Source organism: Schistocerca nitens, chromosome 3 (assembly GCF_023898315.1).
Source record: "Schistocerca nitens isolate TAMUIC-IGC-003100 chromosome 3, iqSchNite1.1, whole genome shotgun sequence".
NCBI lineage: Eukaryota > Metazoa > Arthropoda > Insecta > Orthoptera > Acrididae > Schistocerca > Schistocerca nitens.
In genome coordinates, this window is record NC_064616.1 from 452,683,540 (window position 1) to 452,700,777 (window position 17,238).

Genomic DNA, 17,238 nt, shown 5'->3' on the forward strand with positions numbered 1-17,238 from the left:
TCTGTGATTTCTTTTTGATTATTAAAAGATATAGCTACACACTGACCTGAAATTATCATAGGTTTGTATTAAGTGATTTCCAACTTTTCTGTTTCATTGGGAGTTCTTTCAAATTTGTGGACCTTAATTTGAGGTTAAAGCCTGTGCATAGTTTTTAGTCTTTCCTCATTTTTATTTGTTGTTCAGTGTGATGGATACTCTCAAACAGGTTTCCTGAAAACTTCCTTTCTTTTCCAGTGTGTGCATCGAAGTCCCCCAATAAAATTTTAATGTTCCTCAATGTCCTAGTGATTACCTGAAGCTTTCAGCTTCTGCTGGATTCCTTTTGTTGTCCTCATTTATTTTAGCATGGCAGTTTATTAAGGCATAACACTTATTTGCCCATCACAGAGTAATAATTGAGAGCCTTTCACTTGGAGAATAAAAATTCATGTATTACAATAATTCTTTTACTTTATTTTTCCAGACAGTGGAGAGGAAGGGCACATACAACTGGGATATCCATTTCTGGCTTGGAAAAGAAACTTCACAGGTAAGCAATAATAAAAAATTATATTTCATAGTTCATTTTGTGAATGTGCATAATAACTTCGCTTCCAGCTTACACACAGATTTAATAATACATCAGAATTAAAATACCAAAAAAACTTGAAGTATGTGTGCAGTCAGAATACTTATTGTTTGTTCTGTTCTGAAAGACTGCAATGTGTATAGTGGTGGCTCCATAGTGGTAAATGTAAGTCATGCTATGAACAAATGATATTACAAAGCATTTATGTGTAAAACTGTCATGTGTTATCCAAACAAACAGTGCTGTCCAGACATCAGCACACAAGCTGCAATAAATACACCTTAAATATGATGTAAAATTGCATGATAACTGCTTGATTAAGGACAACTGAAAGTCTTAATCAGCTTGTAAGGTCACAATTTAAGTTCTGGAACATCCGTACATGTACCCATCCAGACATGACAGAGTAAAGTGTGATCTATGGTAAATCAGAATGTATTTGTTATGCATAGATTAGAGTTCATATCCTTTCAAGATTTGACAAAAGAGTCTGTAAAAACACCAGACTGCAGTCTTGTCTAAAAAGTCACAAAGTAAACATACATTAGTTCAAATACAAATGGAAAAATGAGCTATTTTAATACAATAGGACTCAAGCACTTACATTTCTGTCCACTTGTGCACTGGAAGATCTGTTTTGTAGTCATAAATATGTTTTCTATATTGGAAGAAACTTGAGTCTTCCTTTAATTATGGTAGTAGTTTTCAATTCAACTTAGATTTCAGTTTTTTACTATATGCTCAGTGTATTTGTGTCTGTTTTCCTTCGTTCATGTCGAATACACGTTAAACTTTTCCTACCGCATTGGACTCGCACCACCACATCCACATGTGTCTCATAGCTTAGCTGGACTGGCAGCTAAATTACTTCATGTGACCGTCAAAACTGTGTCCTCAGTGAGACCATGGCCACTGCAGCCGCAGGATAATCAAAATATTGTGCTCCATCTGCAATATCTTGGCTCCTTGGTGCCACAAATCTTATACAAAAAGGATAAAAACACTGAGAAAATTATGGATTTTTCTCTCTTTTACTTTATGTTCTTTGAAAGCAGTGCAAGAGCCCCTGTAATGAAAACAGTGGTAAGCTTTTCCTTTTTCAGTGGAATATATTTGGTACTTAGATCATGAAACACAATCCATTAGTGATAACAAAGTAATCTGCATGAATTTATTGTTGTGATTTAGAGGATGCAGGTGAAACTGTCAGGTTTTTACAGCATCAGTAAGAATATCTGGGGCCAAAGGGACAGAACTTGCTTAATATTATAGTTACCCCATATTTTCTGCCATTGATAAGGGGAGAAAAAGTATATTGGCCAAGAATTTCAGCTGAGAGGTAACACTGGTTTCCCTTTGGCATGTGGATGGTTTTCAGTGGTAGAGAAAGGAGCTGTGTCATGTGATAAACATCATTGATTCACTGAATTTGGATGTGGCTTACATATGTACAGATAGGTGCAATGTCTTCAAAACTTTCCAAATGACTTTTATGGAATTAATTTCACTTATTATATATGAAATTATCAAGTATCGTAATTACTGTTCAGTGTTGCCAGTCAGGTGAACTGTCACGTCAGCACATGAAAACAGGGGTGTCCACAGCTTTTGATTTCAGTAAAAGATTTTCCCCACATATGTGAATTAGAAATTATCTCTACTCATAATTTTCTCCTATTTGTTTCCACAGTGCACTTTTAGTTACTGGTAAAAGCTATAAACATAAACAAGCTAACAGCGTAGTTACAGGAAAACCTGTTTCTGCATTCCCAGATTTTACGCTTTCCAAACATCTTGTCTCTCAAAACATTAAAAAAATTGTTTGGATTTACAACTGCATCTTTGTTCCATTGGAATTCATACGTATTTTTTGCAGAAAGGTGAAACTTTCAGAAATTCGTGAATGGTCGTCACATGAAATGCCATGATGACTACTTCATGTTATATGAGGCCAAAAGAGCACACACAATGTAAAAAACGTACCTAATATCTGCTTCAGAATAAATCACTCTTGGATATAATGACAAACTGTCCAATGGAAATGTTTCCTTCATGCCATCGACATCATACTGGAAATTACGATGTCAGGATGTCATGGATTCAGTAAAATCTTACACTTTGTCATTCTCCTTTTTTCAACTCAGGGGGATAGACATTGTCACTGTTTTCAAAGATACTAACACCTTTTACACTGCAGCAGTTGATAACAGCAGAGGCACTGCCTAGCTCTAAATTTTCTTCATCAGTACAATTATTGGGACTTCTAATAGAGATTTCAGTTCGACTCAACCTTTTCTTGTGAGATTTTGTCACAGGTGGTACATTTTTTGATTCCCTTATTTCCATTTTCGGTTTTCATCTGTTTATATGGTGCAAAAACTTATGAATAGAGAGGTCATTCTTTTTCACTCTATTCACATTGCTTTTACGCCTCATCATGCACTATATTATAAGTAAACTGTATTCGTGCAGTGCTGCTCACTTAAAACTCATTGTTGACTATGGAAAAATTGAGTGAACTTCATTCAATGCTGACAACACACTCGTACTGTAACGAGCAGCGGTGTTTCATGATAGTGCATTATAGAGATGTTCATACTCAAAATGTGGTGCTATTTGCAGTATTGATTATGAAGTTAATTAAATGAAGGCTGTTTCACTCAGTGAATACCACCCACTTGTATAATGCATAGGTTGTCTAGTAGTTCAAATGGCAGTCTTCCTGCTTCTACCAACAAGTACAGCTTAGCAGCCAAAGAGTGCAAATGAACTGGAACATAACAAAACATGCTATTTTAAATTAGCACACGACAGCTCTTAACCATTATTTGGAAGTCGAATGTGTAAGTTTCCTTGTGAGTTTTTTTGTCATGTAACTGTTTCGTTACACCAATAGTCATTTGAGGTTATGAAGATAGACTCATATAGTAATGTGGGAACTGGGAGAGGGACTTTCATTCCCTAGGAAGAAAACATTTCTGAGCCAGAACTCTCATCATGGATATTCTTCTAAATGAGATGGTGTACACATGTAGTAGTTTTGTCACTCAGTTGATCAACAGCTCAATTTCATTTTAATATATCTTATTAGTCATGCCCTGTGCCTGTTGACATGTAATCTTTCCTTTCTTATGAACTACGCATAGTTCACAAGTACTAAAACCCCGAATATTCTGGCTGTAGAAATGTGAATTTAAGTTTACATTTTTGTTTTAGGTACTGTACTGTGTTTAATCTTCAAAGGTTAATGTCATTTGTAGGATTTTACATAGTTTTTTACAGGTTTGTTTTTAACATCTATTTGTGATACAGTAATTTATTCTTTTAATGTTGGCAAGAACAAGCAGTGCATGCACCTCGAGGAAAAGTGCAAAAGTGTTGCTTAGAATGTTTTTACACATATTGCAAATAAATTGATGGTTCAACTGCTTAGTCATTGTCACATCACTTACTATTGTTAACTTGTGGCAGGTGTGGGTATTCAAACAAAAATTTTAGTAATTTGTATTGATATTGCACCAAACTTAATTTCCATTTGTGAAGTATTGATATTTATGCATCAGTATTTTAGATTCATTTATAAAACTAAAGAAGAATGTCAGTGTATGCTCCAATTGTTTCACCAAATGTGCAAAGATGTTCTAACTACATCCTTGTGTTGTTCGACAACATACACTCCTGGAAATTGAAATAAGAACACCGTGAATTCACTGTCCCAGGAAGGGGAAACTTTATTGACACATTCCTGGGGTCAGATACATCACATGATCACACTGACAGAACCACAGGCACATAGACACAGGCAACAGAGCATGCACAATGTCGGCACTAGTACAGTGTATATCCACCTTTCGCAGCAATGCAGGCTGCTATTCTCCCATGGAGACGATCGTAGAGATGCTGGATGTAGTCCTGTGGAACTGCTTGCCATGCCATTTCCACCTGGCGCCTCAGTTGGACCAGCGTTCGTGCTGGACGTGCAGACCGCGTGAGACGACGCTTCATCCAGTCCCAAACATGCTCAATGGGGGACAGATCCGGAGATCTTGCTGGCCAGGGTAGTTGACTTACACCTTCTAGAGCAAGTTGGGTGGCACGGGATACATGCGGACGTGCATTGTCCTGTTGGAACAGCAAGTTCCCTTGCCGGTCTAGGAATGGTAGAACGATGGGTTCGATGACGGTTTGGATGTACCGTGCACTATTCAGTGTCCCCTCGACGATCACCAGTGGTGTACGGCCAGTGTAGGAGATCGCTCCCCACACCATGATGCCGGGTGTTGGCCCTGTGTGCCTCGGTCGTATGCAGTCCTGATTGTGGCGCTCACCTGCACGGCGCCAAACACGCATACGACCATCATTGGCACCAAGGCAGAAGCGACTCTCATCGCTGAAGACGACACGTCTCCATTCGTCCCTCCATTCACGCCTGTCGCGACACCACTGGAGGTGGGCTGCACGATGTTGGGGCGTGAGCGGAAGACGGCCTAACGGTGTGCGGGACCGTAGCCCAGGTTCATGGAGACGGTTGCGAATGGTCCTCGCCGATACCCCAGGAGCAACAGTGTCCCTAATTTGCTGGGAAGTGGCGGTGCGGTCCCCTACGGCACTGCGTAGGATCCTACGGTCTTGGCGTGCATCCGTGCGTCGCTGCGGTCCGGTCCCAGGTCGACGGGCATGTGCACCTTCCGCCGACCACTGGCGACAACATCGATGTACTGTGGAGACCTCACGCCCCACGTGTTGAGCAATTCGGCGGTACGTCCACCCGGCCTCCCGCATGCCCACTATACGCCCTCGCTCAAAGTCCGTCAACTGCACATACGGTTCACGTCCACGCTGTCGCGGCATGCTACCAGTGTTAAAGACTGCGATGGAGCTCCGTATGCCACGGCAAACTGGCTGACACTGACGGCGGCGGTGCACAAATGCTGCGCAGCTAGCGCCATTCGACGGCCAACACCGCGGTTCCTGGTGTGTCCGCTGTGCCGTGCGTGTGATCATTGCTTGTACAGCCCTCTCGCAGTGTCCGGAGCAAGTATGGTGGGTCTGACACACCGGTGTCAATGTGTTCTTTTTTCCATTTCCAGGAGTGTATGTTCTCACAGATTCACAGAATCTCTGCATGCTGACTGTCGTACTCTGCTATAGCTCTATAGATCCCTATAAAAATCAGTAAAGTTGCCAAACTTTATTTAGTTTGCCAAATTATTGTAAAAGTGCACAACTTTATTTGACCTGTTTATCAAACATATATAGGGTCTGACGTGTTTGAGTGAAATTTTGACCGACGGCAGATCTGACAAAATTGGTGGAAACAATGTTGATATGTACTCTGAATTTTTAGGGAGATGTAGTTTTAATTGTGGTTTAACTGATGGCATCATGAGTTTCCATAGTTATTAAATTTACGAACAGGGATAAAAGCAAGAGAGCACAAGCAATTAGCAAAATGGTACAGAGGTTGCATCTTTCCCAGCCATATATTGTGTGCAGGATTATGATAAGAAGAAAATAAATGTTACATGCACAGTATAACAAGTGGGAGTGCAGTAAAATGAGAAAAAAATGGGAGATCTGTTCTTTCGCAGGTGCTGTGTATGGTCCCACTGTGTGGTATTTCATAACTTTTATTAGAGGGCCAAGTAGAAGAAAACACAATTTCCACCAAACTGTGCTCTCCTTTTTCAGTGAAAGTGCAAAGTAATTGTAAGAAGTTATTAAAACTGTCCATTTGGAGAAAGATGACATAATCATTAGCTTCTGTGTTTAATTTTTCCTTTAGAAGATTTTTGTGGGTATATTTATCTCTGTTTCAACCATTTCCTGGACCACATCTTGTTTTCTTTTTCGTCTTTATTCATAGTGCTAACAAGGGAACCTCCCCATCGCACCCCCCTCAGATTTAGTTACAAGTTGGCACGGTGGATAGGCCTTCAAAAACTGAACACAGATCAATCGAGGAAACAGGAAGAAGTTGTGTGGAACTATGAAAAAATAGGCAAAATATACAAACTGAGTAGTCCATGAGCAAGATAGGTAACATCAAGGACTGCGTGAACTCAGTAGCGTCGTGGTCCCGTGGGTAGCGTGAACAGCTGTGAAACGCAAGGTTATTGGTTCAAGTCTTTCCTCGAGTGCAAATTTTAATTTATTTATTTTCGCAAAGTTTTGATCTGTCCGTTAGTTCATTGACGTCTCTGTTCACTGTAATAAGTTTAGTGTCTGTGTTTTGCGACCGCACTGCAAGACCGGGCGATTAGTAGACGAAAGGACGTGTCTCTCCAAAGGGAACCGAAAATATTTGATCGCAAGGTCATAGGTCAACCTATTCCTCCACAGGAAAACACATCTGATATATTCTATACAACACTGGTGATGGTGTGTGCATCACATGACAGGAATACGTTGTCGACCCACCTAACTTGCACACTTGGCGAATGGGTAAAAAGATTCTTCTACCTTGCCCGATTTAGGTTTTCTTGTGGATACATACTACGGCGCAGTTACCTCGCATTGGACGGACGGACGGACAGATAATAATTGTCTGAAAATAAAAAATTAAACTTTTCACTCGAGGGAAGACTTGAACGAAGGACCTCTCGTTCCACAGCTGCTCACACTAACCACAGGACCATGGTGCTCCTGGGCTCACCTTGTCCTTGTTGTTGCCTATCTTGCGCATGGACTACTCAGTTTGTATATTTTGTTTATTTTTTTCATAGTTCCACACAACTTCTTCCTGTTTTCTCGATTGATCTGTGTTCAGTTTTTGAAAGCCTATCCAGCGTGCCAACTTATAACTAAATCTGAGGGAGGTGCGATGGGGAGGTTCCCTTGTAAGGTCAATGCTTAAAAAGGTTTGTCTACATTGATAGTTCCCATTAGTTTAAAAGTACATCACAAAATGAACGCACGACACGACAGCTCCTTCAAGGTGAGGTTAAATCTGGCAAACTTGGTTGTACATACATACACTGCTTTAACAACCTGTGGATAGCATACAGTGAATTTGACAAACAAGTTTGATAATTACCAGGAGCCTTAAAATCGTTGTCCAACAATTTTCATAAATCATCAACGAATGAAATTTTGTGAAGCAATTTTAAATTAATTATGCAACCTCCTACAAAATTTTCCATTACTCTATTTCATTTTATAACTCACTGTACATAGTTTTATATAATTTTTACATCATTTTATTGATATTTTAAGGTTGTGTTAGTGAAAATTTTCCAGTGGTTTCGGGCCTGAGCCTATCATCAGATATAAAGGAGAGTTCGTTGTGAAGACAAATGTAAAACATAACAAGAAATCAATGCTACCACCTGACAGTTGACTTGGGCCCAAAACTAATAATAGTTCAATAAAATCATTCCTAAAAAAACTTGTGGCTGGTTGCACTAGTTCCTACAGTGCAGTGTACTAAACAGCTGTGGTGTTCTCCAACTGTAATTGACAAAATAATCCCAGTTATATCTAGAATCCAGGAGCTGAACTGTTGAGAATACCAGCAAAGAGATTCCATTCTCCATTAAATTTTTTGCTGATATTTACAGACGCGTATTTGTTACTACTCAGTATGCTACACTTTTGTGAAATCCCATCTCGAGGGGTTAGACAGTTCAACTAAAGGTTGTTCAGTGTGTAAAAAAAGAAAAAGAAAAAGAAAGTTCAGAATTGCTCTTCTGCAGTTTTAAAGTGTGTGTATTGATGGATGAAACCCTGGGTTTGAATCGCTAAAATTTGTTGCGATTTTGCAATATAATAATTTGTTCTGTGTGACTAAAACTAGATATGTATTGGATCTTTAGTTTACATAGAGGCAAGTAACAACTGATATGGGGATGATAGTTGTAAAGGCTAATTAATTATCACCTCAAAAAAGTTAAATTACATAATTAATTTTTTAATAGTTACATGTTTGCAGTTGTGGTGCACATTGAAATCCCTATGCCCCAGTACCACTAGAGAGCCAAAACAAAATGGCAAAGTCCATTGATAAAGAGAAGTTAAATGTGGTAATTACTTTTCTGTATTTGAAGGGTACCAACACTGAAACAATCAAAACTGAGTTGGTGGAAATGTATGAAAACACCGCATCATCATGACACATTGGTTAGGTGGTGCAGACATATTTCCATTGCGGTCAGACGAAACTGAACGACAAAGTAAAAAGTGGCAGACCAGTAAAAAATGCTCTCTCAATCATGATTCACAGTTAGTTAGGATAAATAACATAGTGCCTTACAGTGTGGATACTCCTAAGTGGAAATCACTTAAAAACAGTTGTCCTGAAGTCCATAATTATTCTAAGAAGTTTACAAGAGATGACCTGGGATGTAATTTTAGTGGGGCAGTCAGTAAGTAATTGAATAAATTTTTCCATGGCCAGTTTCAAGATGAAGAATTTGTTGAGTCATCATGGAATATTCCCACTTCATCCCCTGTGGTTTCATGAAGTTCAGATAAGTGTAGGTGCTACACATACACTTCAAATTGGCATCTGTAATGGAGGTGCATTCCAAGCAGAGCGGTGTCATTGAGTTGCTTTTGGCAGAAAACCAGAGCATCACAGATATTAATAGGTGCTTGCAGCGTGTCTATAGAGAGACCTGACTGTGAACAAAAGTATGGTGGGTGTTGGACGAAGCGTCTGTAATCATCTCAACAAGGTCGCACAAACCTTTCAGATCTCCCGCATGCCAGCCGGCTGGCTGGAATGTGCACACTCTCATTTTATGTGATCATGACAATGGTCTTCTGGGTGAAGGGGCTATTCTGTTTGATGTCCTGCATTATGGTAAAACAATCAACTCTGAAGTGTGTTGTGCTACCTGCAGGAAATTGAAGAAACGATTTCAGCATTTCATTGCAACAAAAATACAAACGAACTTGTCCTCCATGACAATGCAAGGCCTCGCACAAGTCTGTGCACCAGATAGGAGCTCATAAAACTTCATTGGACCTACAGCCTTGCCCACCCTACTGCACCTTCATACTTCCATCTGTTTGGTCCAATGAAGCATGCACTCTGTGGGAATCAGTTATGTAGATGATGATGAGGTTATTGTTGCAGTAAGGCATTGGCTCCGATGTCGACCAATAGAGTGGTACAATGCTGGTATACGGGCTTTCCCCCACCCCCGTCCCCTTTGCCCTCCTGGAAGGTGGCGTAAGGCCATTGTTTTGAATGGAGATTATGTTGAAAAAGAGGGTTTTGTAGCCAAATGAGTGGAGAATAATATGGTGTATTGAAATGCTGAATAAAATGAACCAACTTTCAGAAAAAAATTTTAGTTATTTATTGACTGTGCCTCATGTGATGAACCAAATGCTAACATATTTAATCTAGTCCACGATAAATTCATATCCTTATTTGAAAGTAGCTCTCAGCATAAGCTAATCAAAAAGGACATCAAACAACCATGTACAAAAAAAGAGGTATCACTATAGGCATTAAGTATCTAGTGATAGGAAAAGGAAAATGTATCTTTTGGCAAAAACAAGTAGGGATCCTGCAGTAGTTACACACTACAAAAATTACTCAAAATTACTAAGAAAATTTATTAAAAACTCAAGTAACATGGACATTGTTGGAACTCGGTAATTCCAACAAGACTTCAGGCTATATGGAATGTAGTGAAGCTAGACACATGACCAGCCACAGAACAAGATAACATCACTATTGAACTGAATGGACGAGCTATAAATTAGTCATAGGTAGCAAATATATTTAATAATCATTTCTTAAGTGTAGTAGAAAGCCTAGGAACAAAAAGTTAGAGAAAAATCACAGCACTATGTTTAAAAACCAGCTTTCATAAAATTCATTCATATGAATGTATCAACTATTCTCCTTCCGAAATTAATAAAATCATACGTTCTCTCAAAAATGAAAGCTTATGTGGTTTTGATTGTGTTTCCAATAGAGTACTAAAGATTTTTCCCCATACAATAAGCCCAGTCTTATTTGAACTGTGTGTAGGAAATGCGGTACACCTTTGAAGTATTTGTAAGAAATATGGTACCAGTGGAAATGCATACATAATAAACAGTACATGGACTGTGGTAGACAAATACTTCATTTGATGGACAAAATTAAGTCATGGTCTAAACCAGTAGGAGGTTCAACACATACTAAACCATCACTCTGCTGCACAGGGCAGTGATGTGTATTTTGTCAATCAGAGGTGACGTATAGTCGAGAAGTCACCCCAGAGCCACCCCTCTCCCCTGTCCCCCAGTGTGGAGCACAGGGGAAGGGGAAGCATTGCAAGGTGATGAGGTCTATGCAGTGATCTGTGGTGGGGCAACGGCTGCAGTGGTGCCAGAGATCTCGTAGTCTCTGAGGAGGCTGGAGGGCACGTCCATAGTGGGAAGTAGCCAGTACCAGTGTGCTATCCATGGTAGCAGCCTCAGCAGTGGGTGTCAAGGGTGAAATAGCCAACAATGTATTTCTGTTGTCGACTGAAGCTAGGACAGTCATGCCATAAACCGGGGTGATTTTTGAGGGAGCCCTCAGTAGTGAGATAGTACATCAATTCTGCCATGTCTGTATCTGCCGGTATAGGCAAGGTGTGGTAGTAATGGTGCAAAATCATGCTTGCTTCATATTTCCTGTCTTCATATTGCATGAAGATGACCACGTTTTCATCATAGAGCATGACATATATATCCTCTGGGAGAAAGTTGATAGGTTGAACGGCAGTGTGGAAAGGGGCAGAAGATGGTTGGTCGGTTGCAGGGCTAAATGGCAGCTGCAGAGACCATTCTGCAGTGGTCCAAGCTGGCTTCAATCTCTTAACATACACTGTCTATCATTTGCCCGATCTTGATGATGAATGTGTTCATGCTGCGATGAGGGCCTGTACATGGTGGGTGCAGGGTGTGCATCACCACATACGAGTAGGTGGACAGATCCTTATGGTCGAAGACCCAAGCCATTGCGTGGTGTGAAAGGGGGGGGGGGCATGGGCTTGGTATATGCAGGTTCTGTATGTGGCGTCTGATGTGGGTGACTAGATCTGGCAGATCACAATCGATGGGGGCTGTAGCCTGTACGACAAAATTGGCAGAAAGGGATAATGTCTCGCTGTACAGGATCTCTACTTAAGTTACATCAAGGTCTTCATTATGGGTGGTGTTGACACCAAACAATACTCAATGGAAGGGCTTTGGTCCATGATTCAGGATGGCACATTAGCACCACTTTTAACGTGCAGTACAATCTTTCAATGAAACTGTTAGACTGTGGGTGATAGGCGGTGGTATGGAAATGGTGGGAGCTGCAAAGATGACACAGTTCATTGAATAGAGGAGACTCAAATTGTATGCCCTGCTCCATAGTGAGTGACATAGGGCAGCTGAAACTTGCAATCCACATGTTGATAAAAACTTCGGCAACAGCCTCAGCTGATATATCAGCAGAAGATGCAGCCTTGACACATTACATAACTCTCTCGATCAATGGTATAACGTAACACAGTCTATCAAGAGACTGGAAGTGGTCTTACTACCTCCATGTGCATGTGTTGGAACCTCCCCTTGGGGTCCTGGAATTTGCCAACTGGAGCTGAGCTTGGCAGGGGATGCATGCTTCGATCTATGTGGCACAGTCTTTCCACACGAGACTGTATGAAACATTGTCACTGAACAAACGTAGGGTGATACCCCAGGGTGAGGGAGATTGTGGATGAGGATGAACATTTGTTTATGAAAAGGTTTCGGGACAACTGGTTGGACCTGGTCGCAGGGCGTGTCACGTCAAACTGGTTTGGTGAAGCCAGGGAAGGTATGTTGCTCAAGTTTGAGCACTGTGTCAGGGTCACAAAAGAGGTTCTGTAAGTCTTGATCTGGTTGTAATAGAGCTGGCCAGAGAGTGGTGACAAGTGACAGAAAGGTCTGAAAGATATAGTGATTAGTCTGTGGTATGTTCTCTCTTGCCATGGGAATCTGCATGTATGCTGTTATAAAGTCAGTAACGCTGAATATTTTGGTGCCAGCTAACATTTGGTCAAAGTCCTGGATAATTGTCTCCAATAGTTTGGTGATTGAGCCACCAGTTGTTGTCACACAGGTGCCATGATTTGTCTTTCTTTAAAACAAGTTTTATTGGGGACACCCAGGGACTGTCCAATAGGCAGACAATGCCTATCTCCATTAGTTTGTCCATGGCAGTATCCGCCACTCTAAGTTTGTGGGTAGGGAGGCATCATGGCCTACTTCAGACAGGCAGGCCAGGTGTAGTGTTCATACAATGAACAGTACCATTGCAAACAAAAAACTGCACATGGCCTGATAATGGGTGCACATCTGTGACCAGAAACACACTGTGTTGTGGAGCAGGGTCACTGGGCAGAGCAGTGGGTATGCTGTCAGAATTGTGCACTGAAGTTATATACAGCATTTTACTAACCTGTTCAGATTCCTTGCAGATAGGCTCTGGAAGTACGTTGGCATCCTCTGAAGAGGCAGACATGTGGCATGGCTGTTGTGAACATTGTACGACAGCAAGGTTGTGCTTTGCAGCATGAAGTGATGCTGCAGTGTCAACAGCATGCTGCCGAAGATCCATGTTTTTGCATCTTATAATGTCATTTGTCGTGCATGGCAAAGAATAGTTGGCCATCAGAGAGTGAAGCTTGCTGAAGAGTGCTGAGCTCTTTAGGTGATGGTCTAGTAGTGTATCTCCATGTGATGAAGAGGGAGGTGGACAGGAATGTTTGGTGAGAACTTAACTGATAACCCCAATGATTGGCTGCTGACCATCACGGCATAATAACAAACTGCAGGCAAGGTCAGGAAGCACATGATAGTGATGCAGAAAGTCTGCTCTCAGGACCGGCTCGACTGTCTTTGCAATGAGGAAGGTCCAGTGCATGTGACTGCCTGTGTCAAAGTCCAAAGTGATTGAGGTGGTGCTGGCAACTGTGATAAGTGTCATTTGCAGCACATAATTGGGACTGATAAAATAAACATTGCTGCCCTGTGCAGTAGAGTGAACATAAGATCTGTGACAGTTTAGTATGTGTTTAACCTCTGATAAGGATTTGTGCACCATACTCTGTATACTGTTTATTACATATGCACTCTGACTGGCACTGCATTTCCTACAGTGGTGGTCAATCTATGGCACCGTGTCACGATTTTGAACAAATCTGCCACGCTGGTTGGGTACTCAACAGTGCTGCCATTGCTCGTCGCTTCACTTCATTGCATCAACGACAGTACAGAGGATATTTTTCAAACAGTGTCACAATGTGATATGAACATTCCATGTGACAATTTACAAAGTATTGTTTGACCTGGACTAGAGGAACTTCAGTGCAGTGATTTAGACAGAAACAATGCCAAGTGGAATAAAGAACAATGAAGCCCTGTTTATCCTTTAACTGTTATCTCGTGTGCTCATTGTTTACCCTCTGTTCCACCACCTGCACCTATCCGTGGTCTTCTGAACCTTTCCAGTGGCTTTTAGAGTGATATTCTCGACTCACAATGCTACATGGACACTCCTAATGGTACATTTCCTATGCATCATCAATGCGCTCTGTCAAAAAATCTTGCCGTTATCTCATTTACTGTTTTGATGTATGGACAGGAAATTATGATGGTCAATCCCATCACAGTGCCGGTGTCTCATGTCGCAACTATTACCACACTGTGTTTGTTCTGCTCAAAAGTGATCCCATTGCATTGAATAGTGACATCACACTCGTTCCAGCTACGTCTCCTGCACCTCATGACTTGCTTAACCTAACTGCTGCCACACGCACCTTGCTTACCTATCATCTTAGGTGTATTCTGCATACAGTGCTAACATGCCCGCAGGCCTGCACTTTTGCCGCATTCATCCCTTCAGGTTCCATCTACACTGTGCCAACCCCTGTCTGATGCCACATCTACGCCCAGTGCGTTTGAGCTCTTGGACACCGCCCACAGAGATGGGACCCATCCATTCGCTTGACTAAGCAGTATATGTACTGTGCCTGCTGCTGTGGTTTTAAAGCCACCCAACACCACACTTTGGTGACTGCCTCATCAGTACAGTATATCACCCAAGGTCTGTGCTCCGTATGACAAAACATTGCACCATCTGCATCACGTGCTTCTGCATTTCTGGCATACAGGCACTTCAGAGAGACGAAGCAACTGCATGCTGCATGTGCCATCGCTCCTGTGCTGGCTGCATCGGTCAGCATCACGCTCTGTGTGAGTGCCTGTGATATCTGTAGTGGACTGACAAGGCAGCCAGTCCACAGTGACGGGTAGCCGAAAGGGCACATGTACACACACGCCGACTGGCGCGAAGTCTGGAACAGGATTCGTAATGAATGTGATAAAGAAAAGAACATAGCTACTAGAACACTTAACTTTTATATCGTCCTTTGGTATACAGCATTCTTGATGATACAAGTGAGACTATCTTGAGATACATGCAATGGTACAAATGGCGCCTTGCTAGGTCGTAGCCATTAACTTAGCTGAAGGCTATTCTAACTGTCTCTCGGCAATTGAGAGAAAGGCTTCGTACGTGTAGTCGCTAGCAATGTCGTCCGTACAACTGGGGCGAGTGCTAGTCAGTCTCTCGAGACCTGCCGTGTGGTGGCGCTCGGTCTGCGATCCTGACAGTGGCGACACGCGGGTCCGACATGTACTAATGGACCGCGGCCGATTTAAGCTACCACCTAGCAAGTGTGGTGTCTGGCGGTGACACCACAATATCCACCCACAGGATTGTCGATGACGACAAGATTTATGACCTTACTCAGCCACCTTGGCAATGACACAGATGTAATCAGTGACCTACACCTGGCAGCATCCACTCAAAAGTAAAAGACTAAGGCTTCCCTGCTCCAGTGCATCTCATGCTCCCTGGAACAGAAACCACACGTAGCTATGCATGAAGAAACCCTCTGAGAAAACACGCCATCCTCACCCTGGTGACCTCTACAGATGAAGATCGATCCTATGCTGGCACCTGGCTGCATGCTCTGGCTATTGAAACTTCCCACATACATCGAAATCACAATGCTGTTGAATGAGAATCACCCCCTTGATTCCAGACTTCGCCTTGCATATTTAATTCACGCCCTGGCATAGTGTCATATTCTAATCAACAGCTACTCTGACATCAGCAAGGCCATCGTCCCACTCTGCTATGAGGTGACAAAGGCTAACCAACTACCACAGAGCTGGCCCGAGCTCTCCCATTCACCACAGGCTGCCATCATTGCCTCCACTCCATGCAGTGATTCGGCCTGGGCCCCCCTCCCACCACCATGTCGCACAACCTTCACAGTGCCAATGGTCATCAATCACTGAAAAACACGGCAAGTACACTCACCACCTCTGCCCGCTGCCCCCTTCCTCCCGCCCCACCCCCTCCCCCCAGTACTGTTTACAGGCAGACATAACTTCAGAGGCCACCACCACCACCACCACCACCACCACCACCACCACCACCACCACCACCACCACCACCTCTGCCCCTTTGACAGCCGAGCAATTCTGTTGGTTCCATAGCAGAATTGTACTGGAGGAAACAAGCACCAGGCTGCTCTATAACCACAAGATGCCTTAATCAAGTTGCACCTGCACACTTCTATCACCCCACATCGCCGGGCGCTGATGTTGGCACAGTTGAGCACCCCACAAACCAAACATCACCACCAGCTCACACCGCCCCTCTGACATGCCACGCTTATTTGTTTACGACCATCTGATGCAAACCTACTTCCTCATCAACACAGGTGCTGATGTCAGCACCCTCCTACCACCTCGAGCACTTACTACTGTCTCGCCATCACCATTCAAATTATGTGCTGTTAACGGCACTGTCATCGTTGGGTTGCTGGCACCGCCTCATCATTTTGAACTTGAGCCTGGGGGACCTTCCTAGTCATTGATATGTTTGAGCCAGTCCTTGGAGCAGACTTCGTGTCACTATCACCTGCTTCCTAACCTCACCCGTGGTTTGTTATTACGCCATGACAGTCGACAGCCAATCATTGGAGTTACCAGTGAAGTTCTCCTTGAACATTCCTGTCCCCTCCGAACTCTTCATCAATCTTTCAATGTTGATTCACTGAAAGATTGTAATAGAAAGAATGACTTGGAAGTCTTGCTCGGTTCTTTCAATTTGACAGCTGTCATTGATTTTCCTACTCGGGTAGTAAAGGACAGCAGCACATTGATAGTTAACACTTTTATAGACCAAGATAAGTTTAAAAACATAAATTCTTGCCCTGTTGAGAATGGGCTTTCTGATCATGGTGCTCAGCTAGTTACAGTATATGACATAGCTCCGTTCAGTAATTCAAAACTACCCTCTAAAATTGTGCATTCAATTAATGACTCAACAATTAGAAATTTCAGAGAAAATCTTCAGCAGTTAGACTGGGATGAGGTTTACAAGGAACCCAATGCTAATTTAAAATATAACTTATTTCATGATACACCTGTAAGAGAATTTTAGAACTGTTTCCCCAAGAAAATAGTTAAATCTAATTGTAAGAAACCATGCAAAAAACCTTGGCTTACTAAAGAAATAAAAACATCTTTTAACCATAAGGGAACTGTATATAACAACAAGAAACAGTAATGCCCCAGAAACAGTCATATATTATAAAAACTACTGTGCTACATTAAGGAAGGTTATTAAA

At 42.1% G+C, this 17,238-nt stretch overlaps 1 protein-coding gene across 2 annotated transcripts in view; it reads left to right on the forward strand.

Moving 5' to 3' along the window:
• LOC126248379 (gelsolin, cytoplasmic) overlaps positions 1-17,238 on the forward strand; it is a 315,183-nt gene that overhangs the window by 186,506 nt on the left and 111,439 nt on the right. For both annotated transcript variants that reach the window (XM_049949318.1, XM_049949317.1), the window contains exon 3: positions 467-532. In XM_049949318.1, coding sequence (XP_049805275.1) covers positions 467-532 — 66 coding nt within the window. The remainder of the gene's footprint in view (positions 1-466; positions 533-17,238) is intronic.